Source organism: Xiphophorus hellerii, chromosome 1 (genome assembly GCF_003331165.1).
Source record: "Xiphophorus hellerii strain 12219 chromosome 1, Xiphophorus_hellerii-4.1, whole genome shotgun sequence".
NCBI classification, from domain to species: Eukaryota; Metazoa; Chordata; class Actinopteri; order Cyprinodontiformes; family Poeciliidae; genus Xiphophorus; species Xiphophorus hellerii.
This window is the reverse complement of record NC_045672.1, coordinates 10,398,371-10,414,874: the sequence shown is the minus strand read 5'-3', so window position 1 is coordinate 10,414,874 and position 16,504 is coordinate 10,398,371. Positions and strand designations below refer to the sequence as shown.

General features: G+C 39.3%; 1 protein-coding gene across 1 annotated transcript; it reads left to right on the top strand.

Moving 5' to 3' along the window:
- The first annotated feature begins 84 nt into the window (after positions 1-84).
- On the top strand, positions 85-15,850 carry l3mbtl1 (L3MBTL histone methyl-lysine binding protein 1). Its single transcript, XM_032571059.1, is given in 23 exon segments — positions 85-216; positions 1,640-1,837; positions 2,424-2,608; positions 2,894-3,020; positions 4,083-4,260; positions 4,561-4,699; positions 4,858-4,906; positions 5,193-5,281; positions 6,590-6,694; positions 6,860-6,998; positions 7,528-7,619; positions 7,924-8,075; positions 9,235-9,311; positions 9,675-9,760; positions 9,862-9,972; positions 10,129-10,263; positions 10,265-10,271; positions 11,417-11,519; positions 11,919-12,107; positions 12,193-12,242; positions 13,878-14,035; positions 14,127-14,189; positions 14,290-15,850. Coding segments are annotated over 22 exon segments (2,535 nt in total). The 5' UTR covers positions 85-216; positions 1,640-1,671; the 3' UTR covers positions 14,425-15,850.
- Positions 15,851-16,504: the final 654 nt, after the last annotated feature.

The window sequence follows — 16,504 nt, the reverse complement described above, 5'->3', positions numbered from 1 at the left end:
TGTTCTATGATCAAATGTCTATTTAAAAATGATAGACTATCCAGACTGGTAAGCAGTTTACTTGATAAACCCGAATATGTTCACTGAAGTGTTAAAAATGGAGAGCTTGCTAAAGAAGTCCTTCTGTCGTTAGGAAAATAAATAAGCGATCAGCTACTGTGTTGTAGCTGCGCGCATGCGCAAATTGAGCCCCGGAGCCGCAGGAAAGCAGCGCTGGTAAGCCAAATGTCAGTTTCCTAAATGTTGCCAACGCCTTTACTTTCACATTTATAACTATTTTAAAGCGGACAAGGAAATACTATTCACCTGGCCTCACAAGAAAAGGCTCCGGTTTGTGCGCTTGCTTGCTTTATTTTTAAAATGTCCATTAGGTACATCCTTTTTTTACGGTGTGGATGTATTCAACCAAAAGCCTTTTCGATATAAGAGGGGGGGGAGAAAACAATTATCTGATTAATTATGGCCTGAAGACTTAATCTTTAAAATAATAAAACTAGGCTGCTGCATTTTTGTTACTACGGTGTCCGACATGCTTAACGTTGTATGGGTAAGATAATACTAATTCATTAAAGATGCTTATGGCGAAATTGGTAGGTTCTTTTTTTGTATACAATTGTGGGTTTTAAAGGACTTAGTGTTTTGGTTTTCCACAATTTTTTGGTTTGTGGATTTCAGAACCTCCGCCATTTTAACTGAAATGCTGTATTTTTGTGTATGTGTGTGTGTGAACTTGAAAGCTTGCGCGTAAATATTGGCGTGTCACCATTGTTGCCTTATTTTATTGGATGTAATGGATGGTTGTTTGGAAGTCATTATGGTCGCTGGCTGTTTTGTAGTTTTATGAAAGTAAATTCAGCGTTCCTCTAGGACTGACTATGTTATTTTTTTTATTATTATTATTTTTATTGAACCGTTATTTCTGGGTTCATTTTTATTTTTTAATAAATGTTGCTTCTGTGAACAGACTACCATTCAAAGACAGTTTTGGCATCAAGTCTATCACAGTCTGCAACATGGATTAAGGTCAACAAATCCTTAAAAAGTAAAACAGGGAACAAAAATGATAGATTTTCTTTTGGTTAAACGTGACATTCCATATCAATACTCCTTGACCTTTTTAAAATGTTGACAAAGACCCAACATAAAGTAGTGGATAATTTGGGAAGTGTAAGGAAAATGATCACTAAGGCATGTTTCACATAAATCTAAAAAGTGTGGCATGCATTTGAATGCGGCCCTTTTTTGCTCTGATGCCCCTAAATGCAATCCAGTGAAGCCAACTCACTTCAGAAGTCACCTAGTTGTGTGTATTGAGACAGATTTGCTCTGCGAAGTTTTCTGAGGTTTGTTTGAGAACATTAGTGGACAAACAACATCGCAAGAACCAAAGAACAAAGTTAATTGATCAGTGATATGGTTAGGTAAAATTATTACCCTACAGTTCAATCCATTACCACAAAGGACTTGGAATCTGATTCTCAGAGACTTCCAGTCGGACTGAACCTTTGGGAACCTGAGTGCTTTGAAACTTTTTCATAATAATAATAATAATAATAAAAATTTGCAAGTCATTATAAACCTCTTAGTCTTTTAACGCATTTTTTGTTTTGTTTGTTTGTTTTGTTTATTGTCTTTCCAGCGGTCCAACACAGGAAACAGGGAGCCACCAATATGAGTGGCAAAGTAAACATGGACACTCAATCCAAAGAAGCTGATGGCACAACTACTGACCCGTCGCCCTCACCTGCCGGCGAGACCATCCTCATCTGCGACAATGTCGCCAAGAAAGCACGAGCCATGCCCCACGCCACCACCACCACAGCTCTCCTCTTGCCAGGTACAATGATACGTCAATGAGCTGCAGTTAGTGTTTTAGTTCATCTAACTCATGCTGCTGGGTTCTTACATTGTTAAAGAAGCACAACAGCCATTTTATGAAAAATGTTAAAGGAAAGCGCAGCGTTAGCCGCCACCCGCACTTCCTTCAGTTTGTGAAAAGTTCTTGAAACGAACACTATTGCACTATTAGACCACTATTACTGTTGTTACTGAAATATATGAAATAAAATTAAAGTGGACTCAATTGGATTTAAATTATACCTGTTTGTGATGTAAAATGAACAGAGTTTTATTTTTGTTTTCACATGGCGATGGAAAACTGAGATGAACAGAAAAATTAATCTTCAGGGAAGAAGATTGCATTTTGAGAGTAATTGATAGAGGTCTTGATATTGTGCTCTGTAAGTTGAGTTTACATGGTTGCGCTCCACGTTCTGTAAATTTACATTTACGTCACATGACGAAATTATCTCTATTTTAGCTAATAGCGATATCCTTTCTCTGACATGACGCCAAGCGGTTACTTTCGTTGATCGCAGTAAGAAACGACGCACTTACAGGGATGCATGTTGTGTTTCCTGCAGCTCCTCCTGGTCACCAGAAAGTGGAACTCACTCAAGCCCTCGCTGTGGCAAACCCAGGTAAAGGCAGCAGACCAAATGAGATAGCTGCTCCCACCCTGACAGCACAGGTTGGGGGGGCTTGTAGCATCGTCCATGTCCTCGAGTGGAAGGAGGGGATGGCCATTCTGCCCAGTAGCAACCTCAAGGTGAGATCCTGTTTCTGATCTGATGCTTTGAAGTGTTCAGTGCACAGAGAAACAGAAACAGAAGGACCGGTGCATGTTAGCTTTTAGGGAGTTATGTTAATAAAAGCAGGTTCTTCTACATGTTTAGTTAGTTGCTTTTCTACATAATGCGATTCATCGAATCTTTTTGTGGAGCAGAAAGAGCCAGAATTATATCAGAAATAGTTTTACGCATCCTGTGACTGCGTCAGAGGCCAAAAGTCGGACTCATTTTCACAAACGGTCCCTCTTCTGTGCACATTGCAGTTCTGTGTGAGTGATGTAGGCACGCTGAGCACGCTGATAACGCCAGGGACCACCAGCGTCCCCACTGACCCAGCAGCAGGGACTTCTGGACGATCCATCGAGGCAGAAAGCCCTCCGGACAAACCAGGTAGAGTCACCAAACCACTGGAAACAAAGACAAAATACAGCATTTTAATGAAAACGTTTCACTTTTTACACCATATAAAAATACAAATGTACCAGATATTACAACCAGGATTTAAATTGGGATGTATTTATATTTATAGGCAGGATGGAAACAGTAAATATTTGGCTGTGCTAACAATAATGGAAACTCTTTATTGTGTTAGACTAATCCAGAGTGCGAACCAGCGTTCCTCCAAAACGACATAAATGCTCAAAAAGATATTTTACAATTTCGCAGACCATTAAAAGGCCTGTAATGCATGAAGAATAATCTAGTTGAAATTTATTCAGTTTATGAAATAAAGTTTTCATTGGTGTAAATATCAAAAATACCAGGGGAATTGTTCACTTTTTTATATTTTTACAAATGCATTACAGCTTTCACAGATCATAAACGTAGTTTAACCTGTGTTGAATATTCCAGCTGGAGGTAAGCCCAGTCTAGGCATTTTACATTTGAACTGAATTTGGTAAATATTGTCTAAATGCTTATAAAGCAATAAAATAGCCATTTAGTGATTCGTCCAGCTGGTTGCTGTGAACGGGATGCTGCCTCAGCATTATTGTTAAAACTAGCTGATTGAACCATAAAACTGAATAGATTTCATGTTGCTTATATTTGACTAATTTTACATTTTAGTGCTTCTAAAGATAGTTCTGACTGGTATCTGGAGCCAAACAGCAGAAAATGAGCTGCAAAATAATTTAAATATGGGCTTATGTCACTGAACCAAGCAGCATTAAATACTGTTCCGTAATGCTAAGTGTATTTCATTTTGCTGCCGGTTACACCGGTTACACTGAAACGCTGCTATTTCCTGTATACGTATAATATTTTCTCCATTCAGTGATCCTACCGTGTGCGCACTGAATGAAGCGCAGATGAGCAACAATTACACGAGCTGCAGCAGAGCTCCTGTGGAGAAGTCAAGAGGCTGCAGCTGCATGTCCACAACGTCGTTCGGCAATAACAAGACAAATGCGGTTTTCCGTGAACTGGATATGAATCTTTAATTCCTCTCAGCCCCAGAAGTGTCTGTCCCTGTCGGTACCGTGAGAGCCGCCGCCGCCGCTGCTGTGGAGCCAGAGAGGCTGGTTCCTGTCAAACCCGAGGCCCAGGTGGGGCCGGAGCAACAGAACCACGATCCAAGAGCACAAAGGAGCTACGCGGAGGAGCTCCGCAGGGACCCTGTCTCGGACAAGTATGCTTACAAAACAAGCTTTGAGATTTTTTCTTTTTTTTTTTTTTTTTGTGCAAGCAAATTCAACCCAATTAATTCTGGTCACATGAATCAAATTCATATTTAATCAAATTTACTTCATTCTAACCCAGTTACATCAGTTCTAATGAATTTTCTTCCAGTGTATCGCATTCGATTAATGAGTTCAGCACGTTTTAGTCAAATTTGAATTCAATACAAAACAGCGCAATTCATCGCGACTTCATCTCGTTTCCTGAAGGGAAGTTTGATTTTTTGCATCACATTTCTCACTTGCCTTAGGAGAAGTGTCAGCGTGGAGAAGGTGCCTGCAGGTGGGAGGGTCTCCTCTCTGAACCCAGACCACCTGAAACCCATGAGGAAGAGGAAGAGGAAGGAGTACTTGAGTCCGTCCGAGGAAGACTCTGACATGGAGGGAACGGTGGGACAGCAGTTCGCTCTCTATTTCCTCTTCATTTAGTGTGACGCTTCCTGTGGGAATTTATAGGTTTCGGTTTCAAGATGTGCTTTCAGATAAAATATCTTCTTTTTTCTGTAAGAGAATTTCTGTGTTTAATTCATTTCAAACATATTTTCTAGGATGAGAAGATGGATTATTCTAAAGCAGATGGTCGACTCATCAGAGGAGGTTATTGTTTCCTTTTCCCATTCTTGTGCTTGAAAATGCTGGATTTAAGTTTCAAATTTGCAAAATGACGCGATGAATAAAATAGCGGATAATAATTTGTTAATCTGGCAATTTACTCAAGATTTTTAGAGCCGACTCCTTCGCTTTTCCTGCCTTCTTCCATTCCAGTCAATATTTAATTATGTCCATTATGCTTCTCTGTCTGTAGTTTCATTTTAGTCTTATAACAAAATCTTCAGATATGCATCTCATAAAGAAATACTCTGATTTATATTGTTTTGAGAAGGTGGAGACAGTAAAACTGAACAATGGACCTGGACTCAGTATCTGGAGGAAACCAAATCTGTTGCTGCTCCCAACAAGCTCTTCCATGAGGTATCCTTCGCTTTCTTTTTATAACTTGTAGCATAAATATAATATAGCAACTCATCCAAGAATAAGAGGAAATACAGGAAAAATATTTACCTTTGAGATGTATCTTACGTCATATTTCTGTGGAGTTTGAGGGGGTTTATTTTTAAAGAGAATGTGTTTGCATTTTGTGTTTTTAATCTGTTTTTAAATGTCCTGGTGTGGAGGGTGTGTGTAAGTGTCTGTCCATATGTGTGTGTTTGGGCAAGGAAGATGCAGAGTTCTTACCCTGCAGCTGCTAAACAGCCAGCTGGCATGTAGATAGCATCTAATGTAATCCAATCTGATTCACTCTTTCCTGCAGTTCTCCAGCAGTCAGTTTTGTTTCTTTATTTCTCGTATGACTTTAATTGTATAGAAAAAAGTATAAGCTATTATTAAGTGCCACGAACTGTAACATTTATAGTTCTAAGTCACATTAAAATGCATATTAAACAACAATTATGTTTAAATAAAACCCTCTAAAACAATCAACTTGAATAAACATAGTGTTCATAGTTAACGCTCCTTTAGAAACTGCCTCTGGTTTGATGTAAAATTATGAACGTTGAGTTTTAGTTCTGCAGGTAAAGAACTTCTACATACATAGGAGTTTGAGGTCATCACTAAAGATAAATCAACAAAATGTCAGTGGGAATAAATGAAAAACATTTTCAGTTTTTTTTTTTGTTGTTTTTAGAAAACTAATAATCTTTTAACATTTTATGAGGTGGTCTGTGTCATTCCCTTTCAGAAATAAATTTGTTCTTTGAATGAAAATCATATTAAAATATTAAATAAGAAGAACTTTAGTGTTAAATGTAAGAATTTGAAAAAGTTTGACGTTTAAAATGTCAGAAGCTTGTAGAGACTTTTCTTTACTTCCTCCGCTATAACCTTCATTGTGTCTGATGGAAAGATAATTTAGTTCCTCTTTCAGCCGAGCGGCCGACAGCTTGGAGAAATTTGACCTCTGAATCGTCTCTTATTTCAACCACTGGGAAACAGAAAGTCATAGATTTCTAATCCAAAGCTCCTAGAAAAATTAACTCACAATAATTAAAATGCTATAGTTGCGGGTTTTTTTAATGAGATTGCTCCGATTTTTCCCTCCTGCCGAAAAAAGGGGGCAGGTTGCATCTTTCTAAACTGTTCTGTGTGAGAAAAAAAAAAAAAAACATATTTAAAGGTTTCTATGCCATTTTCTCAGGGGAACCAACAATTTCGTCTTCATCGGTGTATCTTTTATCTGTGCTGAAGTGAGTGACGAGTTTGTTCTCACTGTGCGTTCAGGCGCAGAGCGTCCCCACTGTGAAGAACGGCTTCAAGCAGGGGATGAAGCTGGAAGGCATCGACCCACAGCATCCTTCCATGTACTTCGTCCTGACCGTGGCTGAGGTGAGCCACACGTGCAATCATACATTCAGACTGTCGCTCACAAAGTCCACGATGAGCAACGTCGATTGACAAATCGCGGCTCATTCACGGAGCGGTCAGAGCAGGATGGGGGTCAGGCGGCCTCCTCCGGGTTTTGCCGCTCTAACGTGTGTGTTCGCGCTGCAGGTGTGCGGTTACCGGCTGCGGCTCCATTTTGACGGTTACTCTGACTGCCACGACTTCTGGGTGAACGCCAACTCTCCCGACATCCACCCGGCAGGCTGGTGCGAGAGCACGGGAGAGCACAAGCTGCACACTCCAAAAGGTCAGAGGTCATGGCATCTGTAAACCTCACCAGTCCACCAAAAAGGGTCACAGAAATTTCACGACTCTTTTTATTTTGTTTCTTTTGTATTTTGACCAAATAATTCAGCTGTAAAAAAAAGCGTTTTCTCATTTTTTTCAAACATTTAGCCAAAATGTGCAGCCTTCTGTCAATATTTATTTATTTTTTCATATTGGAGCCATATTTGGGGTTTACTCAACTAATAAAAAAAATTAAAAAGTTAACCAGCTGAAATGAATACATAAGGAAATAGTTTTTTTCCAGTAATTAAAGGCAGGGAATAAATATACTTTTGTGTGAGTGTTAGCAAAGTAGTAGCTGATATTTCTATGTTGGCATTTGTCAATTCCTTCATCTTAAATGTATAAAAATAAGGTTTTAAAGTAATTTGTATAAAGAAGCAGTGCCATGCTACAGTGTAAGCAAATATAAAAACAGGATAATTACCTCTAAAGATTTGGAAGCTGACGCTCCATGTGCCATCCCTGTCTCCCTGTTGTTTCTGCAGGTTGTAAGGAGGAGGAGTTCACGTGGACCAACTATCTGAGGATGACTAAAGCTCAAGTTGCTCCCAAAGAACTTTTTGCCAGTCCTGGGAGGGTAAGTGCCACTCCACAGTATGATTCATGGCTGCGCATATGAGCTGCAAACACCAGGAGCTGACAGGTTCAGCGCCAGGAAACTGAATTCTGTTTTCGTTGTGCATTTTTTACTTGGATTAAGATATAGTTACTAAATGTTTGTGAAATTTAGAGAGATGGTGGTGCTTGAAATAAGAAAGAAATCTCTATATCAATTGCCTTTACTTTGCTGTTTTTATTTGTCTTAGTTAATCCCGACGTGTTTGTCTGTAAGTTGAACAACACTTACCTATACCTTCCTGTTCTTTGTGCTCGTTGCTCAGACGGATGTAAAGTGTGGTTTTGAGACAGGAATGAAGCTGGAAGCCGTCGACCGGATGAATCCCTCGCTCATCTGCGTGGCAACCGTCACAGACGTGGTCGACGACCGTTTTCTGGTTCATTTTGACAACTGGGATGATACGTACGACTACTGGTAAGCTCTTGGACTCTGCAGGTCATTTTGGCCTTTTTTGTCTTCTCATTTGGTTATTTTATATCTACATTTTTCCTTTGAAGATTTTTTATTGGCGCTATTGGCTTTTTATTCATAACTCTGGTCAACAGCCAAAAAATATGTCCTGGGGTTTTTCAACTGTTTTAGAGTCATTTTGAATGACTGAATCCAAAAATCACATTGCTTTGTTCTCAATCAGGTCGACTTTCTGAACTATGGATGCAACATGAGCATCAGAATGCATGACTTGTTCTCACACATGAATTGGTTTCCTGAGAATCTGGGATCAATGATTGATGATCAATCAGGACATAAAAGAGACGGAGAATTTTGCACAATGAAGACGTAATTTTCAATTCACACATACTTACCCTTATCAGTGTTTACTATTCAGTTTACAGAAATCCAAGTTTGCAACATTTAATTAACACACTCTTTTTTTCTCCTAAAGCCTTTTCTGGATGAGAAATATTAACGGAAATGAACTGATTATGTCACAAAAATGTAATCAACTTAGTCAGAGGATCGGGTTTCTCTAACTCAAATTAGAATACAAACTTGACCTGATTGAGAAAAATGGATGTAACTATTTTGATTCAGAGGTGCAAAATAGTCCTAATTCAGTTAAAAAAAATAGACAACTTCCAAAAAATATTTTTTGTAACTCGGTGTAATCAGAAAGGGAGTGGGCAGAGAGAGTAGAAAAGACATGCAGCAAAAGGTTCAAAGGGCCCTCATGCTATCCCATATCTGACATTTTTTTTATTTTCAATATTGACAGTTTGTACCATGCATGAATTCATACCCACCAGGTGACGCTTCATCAACTGATTAGTGAAACCTGTTTGATTTGTTTATAAGGAAATATGGTGACAAATGACCGTCCACTTATAGATTTCTTTACTCATTTCTATGGGTTGTAGAAATACAACCAAAAAATAAACGTACACATCATATTTTAGATACTTTGGTAAGAATTGGTTCATTTAAGGGCATGAAATAACCACCAGAATCTTCAACACACAGAATACATGGACTGCCAGTGAATAATTGTTTAAAGTACAATTCTTGTCTTACACTAGCAACTCAGTTTTGTTTTTTTCCGCACTTCAGTTCATTCTGATTTTAACCTGTGCAGGTGTGATGCCAGCAGCCCATACATCCATCCTGTTGGTTGGTGCCAGGAGAGGAACCTTCCGCTAACGCCGCCCCAAGGTGACCAGCACAATATTACCAGTAATAATTACATCTATAACTAATTTCAAATACCCAAAATAACCACATTTACCCATCCTTCATGTTCTTTGCCATTTTTTTGTTCACCTTTTACTTTCATAAATGAAGCACCTGATCTGATTTCTGAAAATGTGGTTTAAATCCGTTTTACATCTAGACATTATTTTCTTATGTTTTTTTGTTTTTTTTCCCCCTGTGTGCTCTAAGAAGTTCTAGTTAAAATATCAAAAGGTCTTAATATGAATTTTGGACATGCTTTGTTCACAATTGTTGAACAGTTGTTGTTGACAGGAAGTAAAAAGTACATATTCACACCATAAAAAGTGTTTTCTGCGGCACCAGATTATCCCGATCCCGGACAGTTTTCCTGGTCTCGGTACCTGGAGGAGACCGGCTCCAAGGCTGTGGCTGCCGACGCCTTTAGGGTGGTGAGTATATAAAGAAAAGCAACAACTGTTTTTCTTATTTTTCTTTTCTATTTTTTTAGAATACGTTTGACATGTTTGCTGTAAGTTTACTCGTTTTGCAGAGGCCGCCTCACAGCTTCCAGCCTCAGATGAAACTGGAGGCCGTGGACAAGAGAAGTCCTGGTCTGATCAGAGTGGCGACAGTGGAAGAAGTGGAGACTCATCGCATTAAGGTAGCACTCTTCATCTGAGTAGCGCACCTGTGTGATTTTATAAAACCCTGATTGATCTACTTGACATCACATTTTGGAGTCGACGTTTCAGGCTCAGCCGTGTTCATTTTGAATGTTTGTCTCATGACTTCACTTCGTTTGTTTCTCTTTTCCCAGGTGCATTATGATGGTTGGAGTCACATCTATGACGAGTGGATGGACTCAGATCACCCAGACATCCACCCAGCAGGATGGTGCGAAGCGACTGGCCACCCTCTGAAAGTTCCTCCTCGGGACGCTAAAAGTCAGCAAGCCGCATGGTAACAACAGGAACTTATGACTCTGTGTTGCTTTGAAAGCATGTTCGTTTCTATCTAGTACTGTAATCCTTCCAGATTTCTCCCCTTTTCATGTTTTTTGTCTCTAAAATGGCTATTTGAGGGAATTAAGGTAAAGATAATCTGGGTAAATACAAAAAGTATATCTCAAATAATGACTACATTTATTAAGAGAAATAGCATCCCAAACCACTCCTCCTTTTTAAGTCTTGATGTAACTGTGATAAATTCACCACGTATATTTGATTTGGTTTCAATATCAAAAGTTTGATTACAGCCAGACTTGTAAAATGAAGATGCAACTTAAAAATAACCTGTCTGACAAGATGAAGCAGACCAAAACATCTCAAAAGCAACACATAAGGTCTCAGTCGGGGATGAGAAACAAAGGAATTTAGATCGTCATTTTGGGAAGTGTTACAAAGCCTGTTTCTAAGGCTCAGGGTCTCCAGTGAACTATAGTGAGAGCTGTTATCTGTACATAGGAAACATATGGAACAGTTAGTGAAAATCTAACCACAGCATTTTAGACAAAGGGACCTGTTGAAGACAGTTTAACACGGTGATGACAGTATGATGGTTTGGAGTTGCTTTCTTGCATTATTTGCTGGAACTGAAACTTTGAAGCAGAAAACCCCGAAGCAGAAAGTTCAGCTATTGGTTCATGATCTTAAAGGTCCAGTGAGATTTGGTTATGCAGCAGGGTAGTTATCCAAACCACATCTGCAAGACTGACTTTGATGCATTACTGTGAACTAAGAAGGTCATCCCAGAGTCCTGCGACATGGCTGAATTAAACCAAATCTGGAAAACAGAGTGGGCCAAAACTCCTCCTCAGTGATGTAAATACCTTATTGCGAGGTCTCATACATATTTGTCACCAGTTAGTATATTTAGATTTACTTTTTCACATGTAAAAACTGCATTTTGTTTTCACCCAGCTTCTATTTTTAGGATATTAAATTGATGACCTGAAACATTTTCGAGTTAAAAAAAAAGGACAGAAGAACTCTTCAGTGATACAAATTCGATCTTTACAGGACTGGGCCACATTCAGGATTTAGGATAATACCACGTTTGTTCACTGTTTATGTGGTTATTCACCATGTTTTTTTGTAAACATTTAGGTGTGAGAGAGCCTCCTGCTATGGGTCAGAACACCTACCCCACCACGGTCCCTTGCAAACCCATCAGCCACCCCAGAACCAACAAGTATAGTTTCCACAACAGGTCAGAAATGAGCTAACCTGCTCATCTAGTGATATAAAAAAACTGCACATTTTTAAACACTTTTTGCTTTGAGCTGAAGCATAATAACACATCACTGAAAAAAAGAAAGAATCTGGAGCAAATTGTTGAGCTGATAAATGTAAGAATTGATCTGTTTGAATGCTACCAATGAAAATTGAAACGTAAATATATTTATTATATCTATAGCTGTCACTGGAACCATTTCTTTCTATTCTAAAATCTAAAAAATGTCAACATCTGAAAAATTGATTCATAACCAAACATTAAGTGTCTAGATGTGGAAACTGAAATGATTAAAAAAAAAAAAGTAAATTATGTAGCAAGTCCTTTTACTTCTCTGGATGCAGATTTTCATTTGGGGCTCTGTCTTTGAAACAGGAAGTGCCCAACCCCGGGTTGTGATGGTTCAGGTCATGTGACCGGTCGGTTCACGGCCCATCACTGCATATCCGGCTGCCCGTTGGCCGAGCGCAACCAGGGAAGGCTGAAGGCCGACCTGTCGGACTCCGAGTGCAAGAGAAACCTCTTCATCAGCCAGAGGACTAAGAAAACTCATTACCGTGGCAGGTAGAAACCCGTATGCATAAATATGTGTGCTTCTAATGACTGGAAGTTTTATTCAAGTGTCACAAAGATATTTTCTTGTTTTAAGGATTGGCCGTCCGCCCAAATACAGAAAGAACCAACAGAGGGACTACCAGAGTAAGGTTTTGTCTGTTGTTATTTCTACATGTAAGCAGTATAAGCATTCATTGGACAGATGTCTCTAAAACTGAATTAATTAGACACCAGAACAGGGGACATTTTTGGGGGGATAAACCAAAGACAGCATTCTAGGTCATCAACCTCCTACTAACTGTGAAGCACGGCGGTGGAAGTGTGATGGTTTGGGGAATCTTTGATGCAGCAGGAACTAACTCAGCATCATAGAACGCACCAAACACCCAGAGAGTCCCAGAGGAAAATGTGAGAACGCCTGTAAAGGAACATGACAATGACGTAGAACATACCAGGAAATCCACAAAGACTGGCTTAGAAATGAGTAATGGAAAATCCTGGGTATAGTCAAAGCCCTGATCTTCATCTCACTGAGATGGTGTGGGGTGAATTGAAACAATCTGTACATGTTAAGAAACTCCTCCTCAAACATCTCGCAGCTGAAAGGAAAACCTTCCTCACACTGATGTCAAAGACTGGTGAAGTTATTTTAACTAAAACGAGTAACAGTGGTGGGGTGTCCTAACTTTGTTCTCATCAAGAAACTACAATTTTGTTGATCTTTTATTAAAGTTAATCCAAGTCAGTTTTTGTTTTTAATAGTCATTAAATCACATTAATTTCCAGAGATACATAAATTAAGATTAGACAGCAACATGTGAACATTTGAACTCAATATATTACATTGGGTTTTCTTATTTGTTCACCTGGCTGTGTTAAGTTGCACAAAATTTGAGACCAAACTTCAGCTTTAGGAGAAAACAAACACAGCTTTAATTAACATTTGCAACTGGAGAAAACATACAAAGCTCACATCTCAGTGAGAATCGGATGAGTTCTGACTTGGGGCCTGAACGTCTCCTCATTTACATAGGATACATCACACATTACGTAGCCACACCCCCTGGCTCAAGTGTCAGGCAAAAATTTATAAGTTACTTATCTGTGAGTTTCAGTTGAGCAGGGTTGCATACACATTCACAGCTCAACTTTGGACATATTTTCTGTGTTTCTTGTGGATAAGACACCCTTTTAGGTTTATCTAACGAAACGTAATAGATAACTTCTACTTTCTTTCTGTGTCCAAACATGTGTTTCTCCAAAAAGGCCTTTCTGCAGATGGCTGAACAGATACTAGTAACTGAACTTCTACAAAATAGGCTTGTCACCTTAGCCATGTCTAACATCTCTAACCGCTGAACACCCTGTTCTTCACTTATTTGCGGAGGGTCAGAAGAGCAAATGTTCTGCTGATCTGCAACTGAGTGCAAACTTTTAATAAAAACATCATAAAGTGTACATTCAAAGTAATTAAATATTGTTAATTAATTTTTTCCTTCACAGCTGCATTTGGTTATTTAATATCTATGTATTTGCATATAGACTGCATAGCAAATGCGGTATTTTAAAAAGCTTAAATCATATAATAAATATTGACTTATAAGAAACAAAAATAATGACGAAGTGACAATAGACCATTCAGATGTTAGTGCGTCAAACCCTTTTGTCAAAGGATTTATGTTTATTTTTAAAATCTTTAACTTTGTTCCTGTTGAGCCCTTTTTTTACCCATGTAGGCTTGTTTTAGTCCTCAGTCCATTTCTTGTTCTTTTTGTCCAGACATGTCCGCAGAGGGAGTGTACCCGTCCCTGTTCATGTCGGCTCTGACCGGTCAGTCCGACCGGACTCTGTCTCTCTGCTGGGAGCAGCACTGTAAGCTGCTCCCGGGCGTTCAGGGCATCCATGCCAGCCAGGTGGCAGCATGGAGTGTCGATGAGGTCGGCAAACGTTACGGCTCACCTTTCTTTTCATGGAGTCATTACTGTCTCTGTTTTGATCGTTCGGAATGTCTTCGCTGGATCTCTGCAGGTCTTCAGGTTCGTCCAGAATTTGATTGGCTGTGAAGAACAGGCTCGTCTCTTCAAAGAGGAGGTACGACCACCAAATGATTATAAAAAAAAAAAAAAATACGCACCGATCTCTACTGTCAACAAACAAAACCTGTCGTTAACCTCTGCCCGTGTTTCTCCAGATGATTGACGGGGAAGCTTTGCTGCTGCTCACCCAGACCGACATCGTGAAGATAATGAGCATCAAGCTGGGGCCCGCCCTCAAGATCTCCAACGCCATCCTCATGTTCAAAACCACAGACGAGGGGCTCAAGTGATATCACCTCCGCTCACCGGAGCGAGGCGTCGATCATCGTGTGCCAAATCCATTCTGTAGCAGGGTCAGAAAGGAACCCTGAATACGTTTTTCCATGTGTTTGGTGTCTTGTGCCCATCAGAGAGAGGGATGGGAAAAAGGGGGAGACTGGAGTAGATCGGATGGAAACAAAGCTGAGAAGGTTGGATAAATGGAGATCATTTGTACAGCTGACGGAGGAATCCTGAGATGTTTAAAAAAAATGGTTGAAAAAGGTCGTTTCTTTGGTCGGTTGTTGCCAAACATTAAGACATCTGCGTCACAGAGTTGTCGTCTGTAACGCGTTTGACCAAAACCTGAAGTCTGCACAGCTGTTCAAGCTGAACCTCAGTTTTGGCTATGAATGGAAAAAAAAAAAAAGCTGAAGTGTTTTGATGGCAGTATTGTTAAGCCAGCACTAGAAAAAACAGTGACTTCCTGTACGAGAGATCAAATTCGACACAATAGCTGGGTTTAGCAGAAAGTATTGTAAACGAAACGTTTACGTGGAATCCAGATTTGAACAGAGGCGAGAAAAAGGGGGCGCGATTTAAAATAAAATACAACAACGCAGATAAAACACCTGAATTGTTATACTTGTATAAAAATGAAATATAAATGTATATAAGTGAAAGAGAAGGGAGAAGTGGACAGTCTAAAACGTGGGTAGAAAAAGTAAGAAGGAGGTGTTAATTGCAGTAAATGAGGCCGGATAGTGAGGACTCTGCGAGCTTCACATTTTGTGCAATAATAAATTCAAAGGGGTCTGCTTAGAAACAGATGCCTAGCTGTTGCTTGGTAACAGTATAAAATAATTAAACGCATACAAATAAGCTACTTTAGTCAGTCTGTTTCATGCACAGAGAAACTCAAGTATTACTTGTAATCAGAAGTTCAAGTTGTTTTGTACTTAAATGTCTCCATTGAGAGTTAGAAAACAGCACAGGCTTTGACTTGTTGTCTCTACTTGAAAAAAAAAAATAAAAATCTGAACCTATTTTTTCCTAATGGAAAAACGAAAAACAAATCCGCGTTTGAGCACAATTGTAAAATCTGGACGGTATAACAGTACCACAAGCCGTCACTAGAGAGTGCAAAAATCCACATTTAGCACTATAAACATATGTTTGGTTTACTTGTGGTTGGCACTCCATTTAGAGTGCGCATATGTTTACATTTTGTGTCAGAGATTGGCTGAAACACTGTATGAGGTTGAAATTGTGTGAAAAGAGTTTTATGTTTTAAGGGCTTTCGGAATATCTGTTTGTCTCTCTGGTGGGATTTCTTTGTGTATGTGTGCGTGAGCGTGGGGAGGGGGGCGTGTGTGTATGTGTGTGTGGGAGCAAATGAAGATAATCTTGAGTCACAGACGCCATTCAATACATACAAAATAATAAACATCCAACCCTGTCTTGTCTAATCTCCCTTTCTTGTCTCGTTCGGAATAGCACTTCCTTTCAGAATACTATTGACTATAAACTGAGTTCGCGTGCATCATCTCCCCCTATTGGCCGTATTGTCGTCAACAGTTGGCTGTGGTTGGTGACAACTCCTTCCACGCCCTTTTGGTCTTCACCGCTTATCGTTTTGTTCCAGGACGGTGCTGATAAACCAGCCAGACCAAATGCTGTCTGCCGGCGGGCCAGGCGCTTCACGCAGGAAGAGGGCCAAACTAAAAGGCTCCCAGATAAATGCGTAGATTTTCGTCTTATAGAGTGTGACTTTATTTCATTGATTACCTTTTAAAAGTTATACCGCTTACAAGGCAAGAAACTGTTCTCCCCTCAAGTTATTATTTTTCAATTAGCAGATATCAGAGATTGTGTCTGTCATGGTTTCCTGGAACATTAAAATTCAAGAAGATAAAATTAAAAATTAAAAAAAAAAAAGTTTTATAAAATTGTATTTTATAAATATTTTTATTATTTCTTTCAGAGTGAGCAATTTAAATATACCAAGAATACTAAAGAAGATCTGGAATCGATAAGTGTTGTCTCAAGATGCAACCTTATTATTTTAATAATGTCAATTTTACATTCTTTAAAAATAGCTAAGTCTTTGCA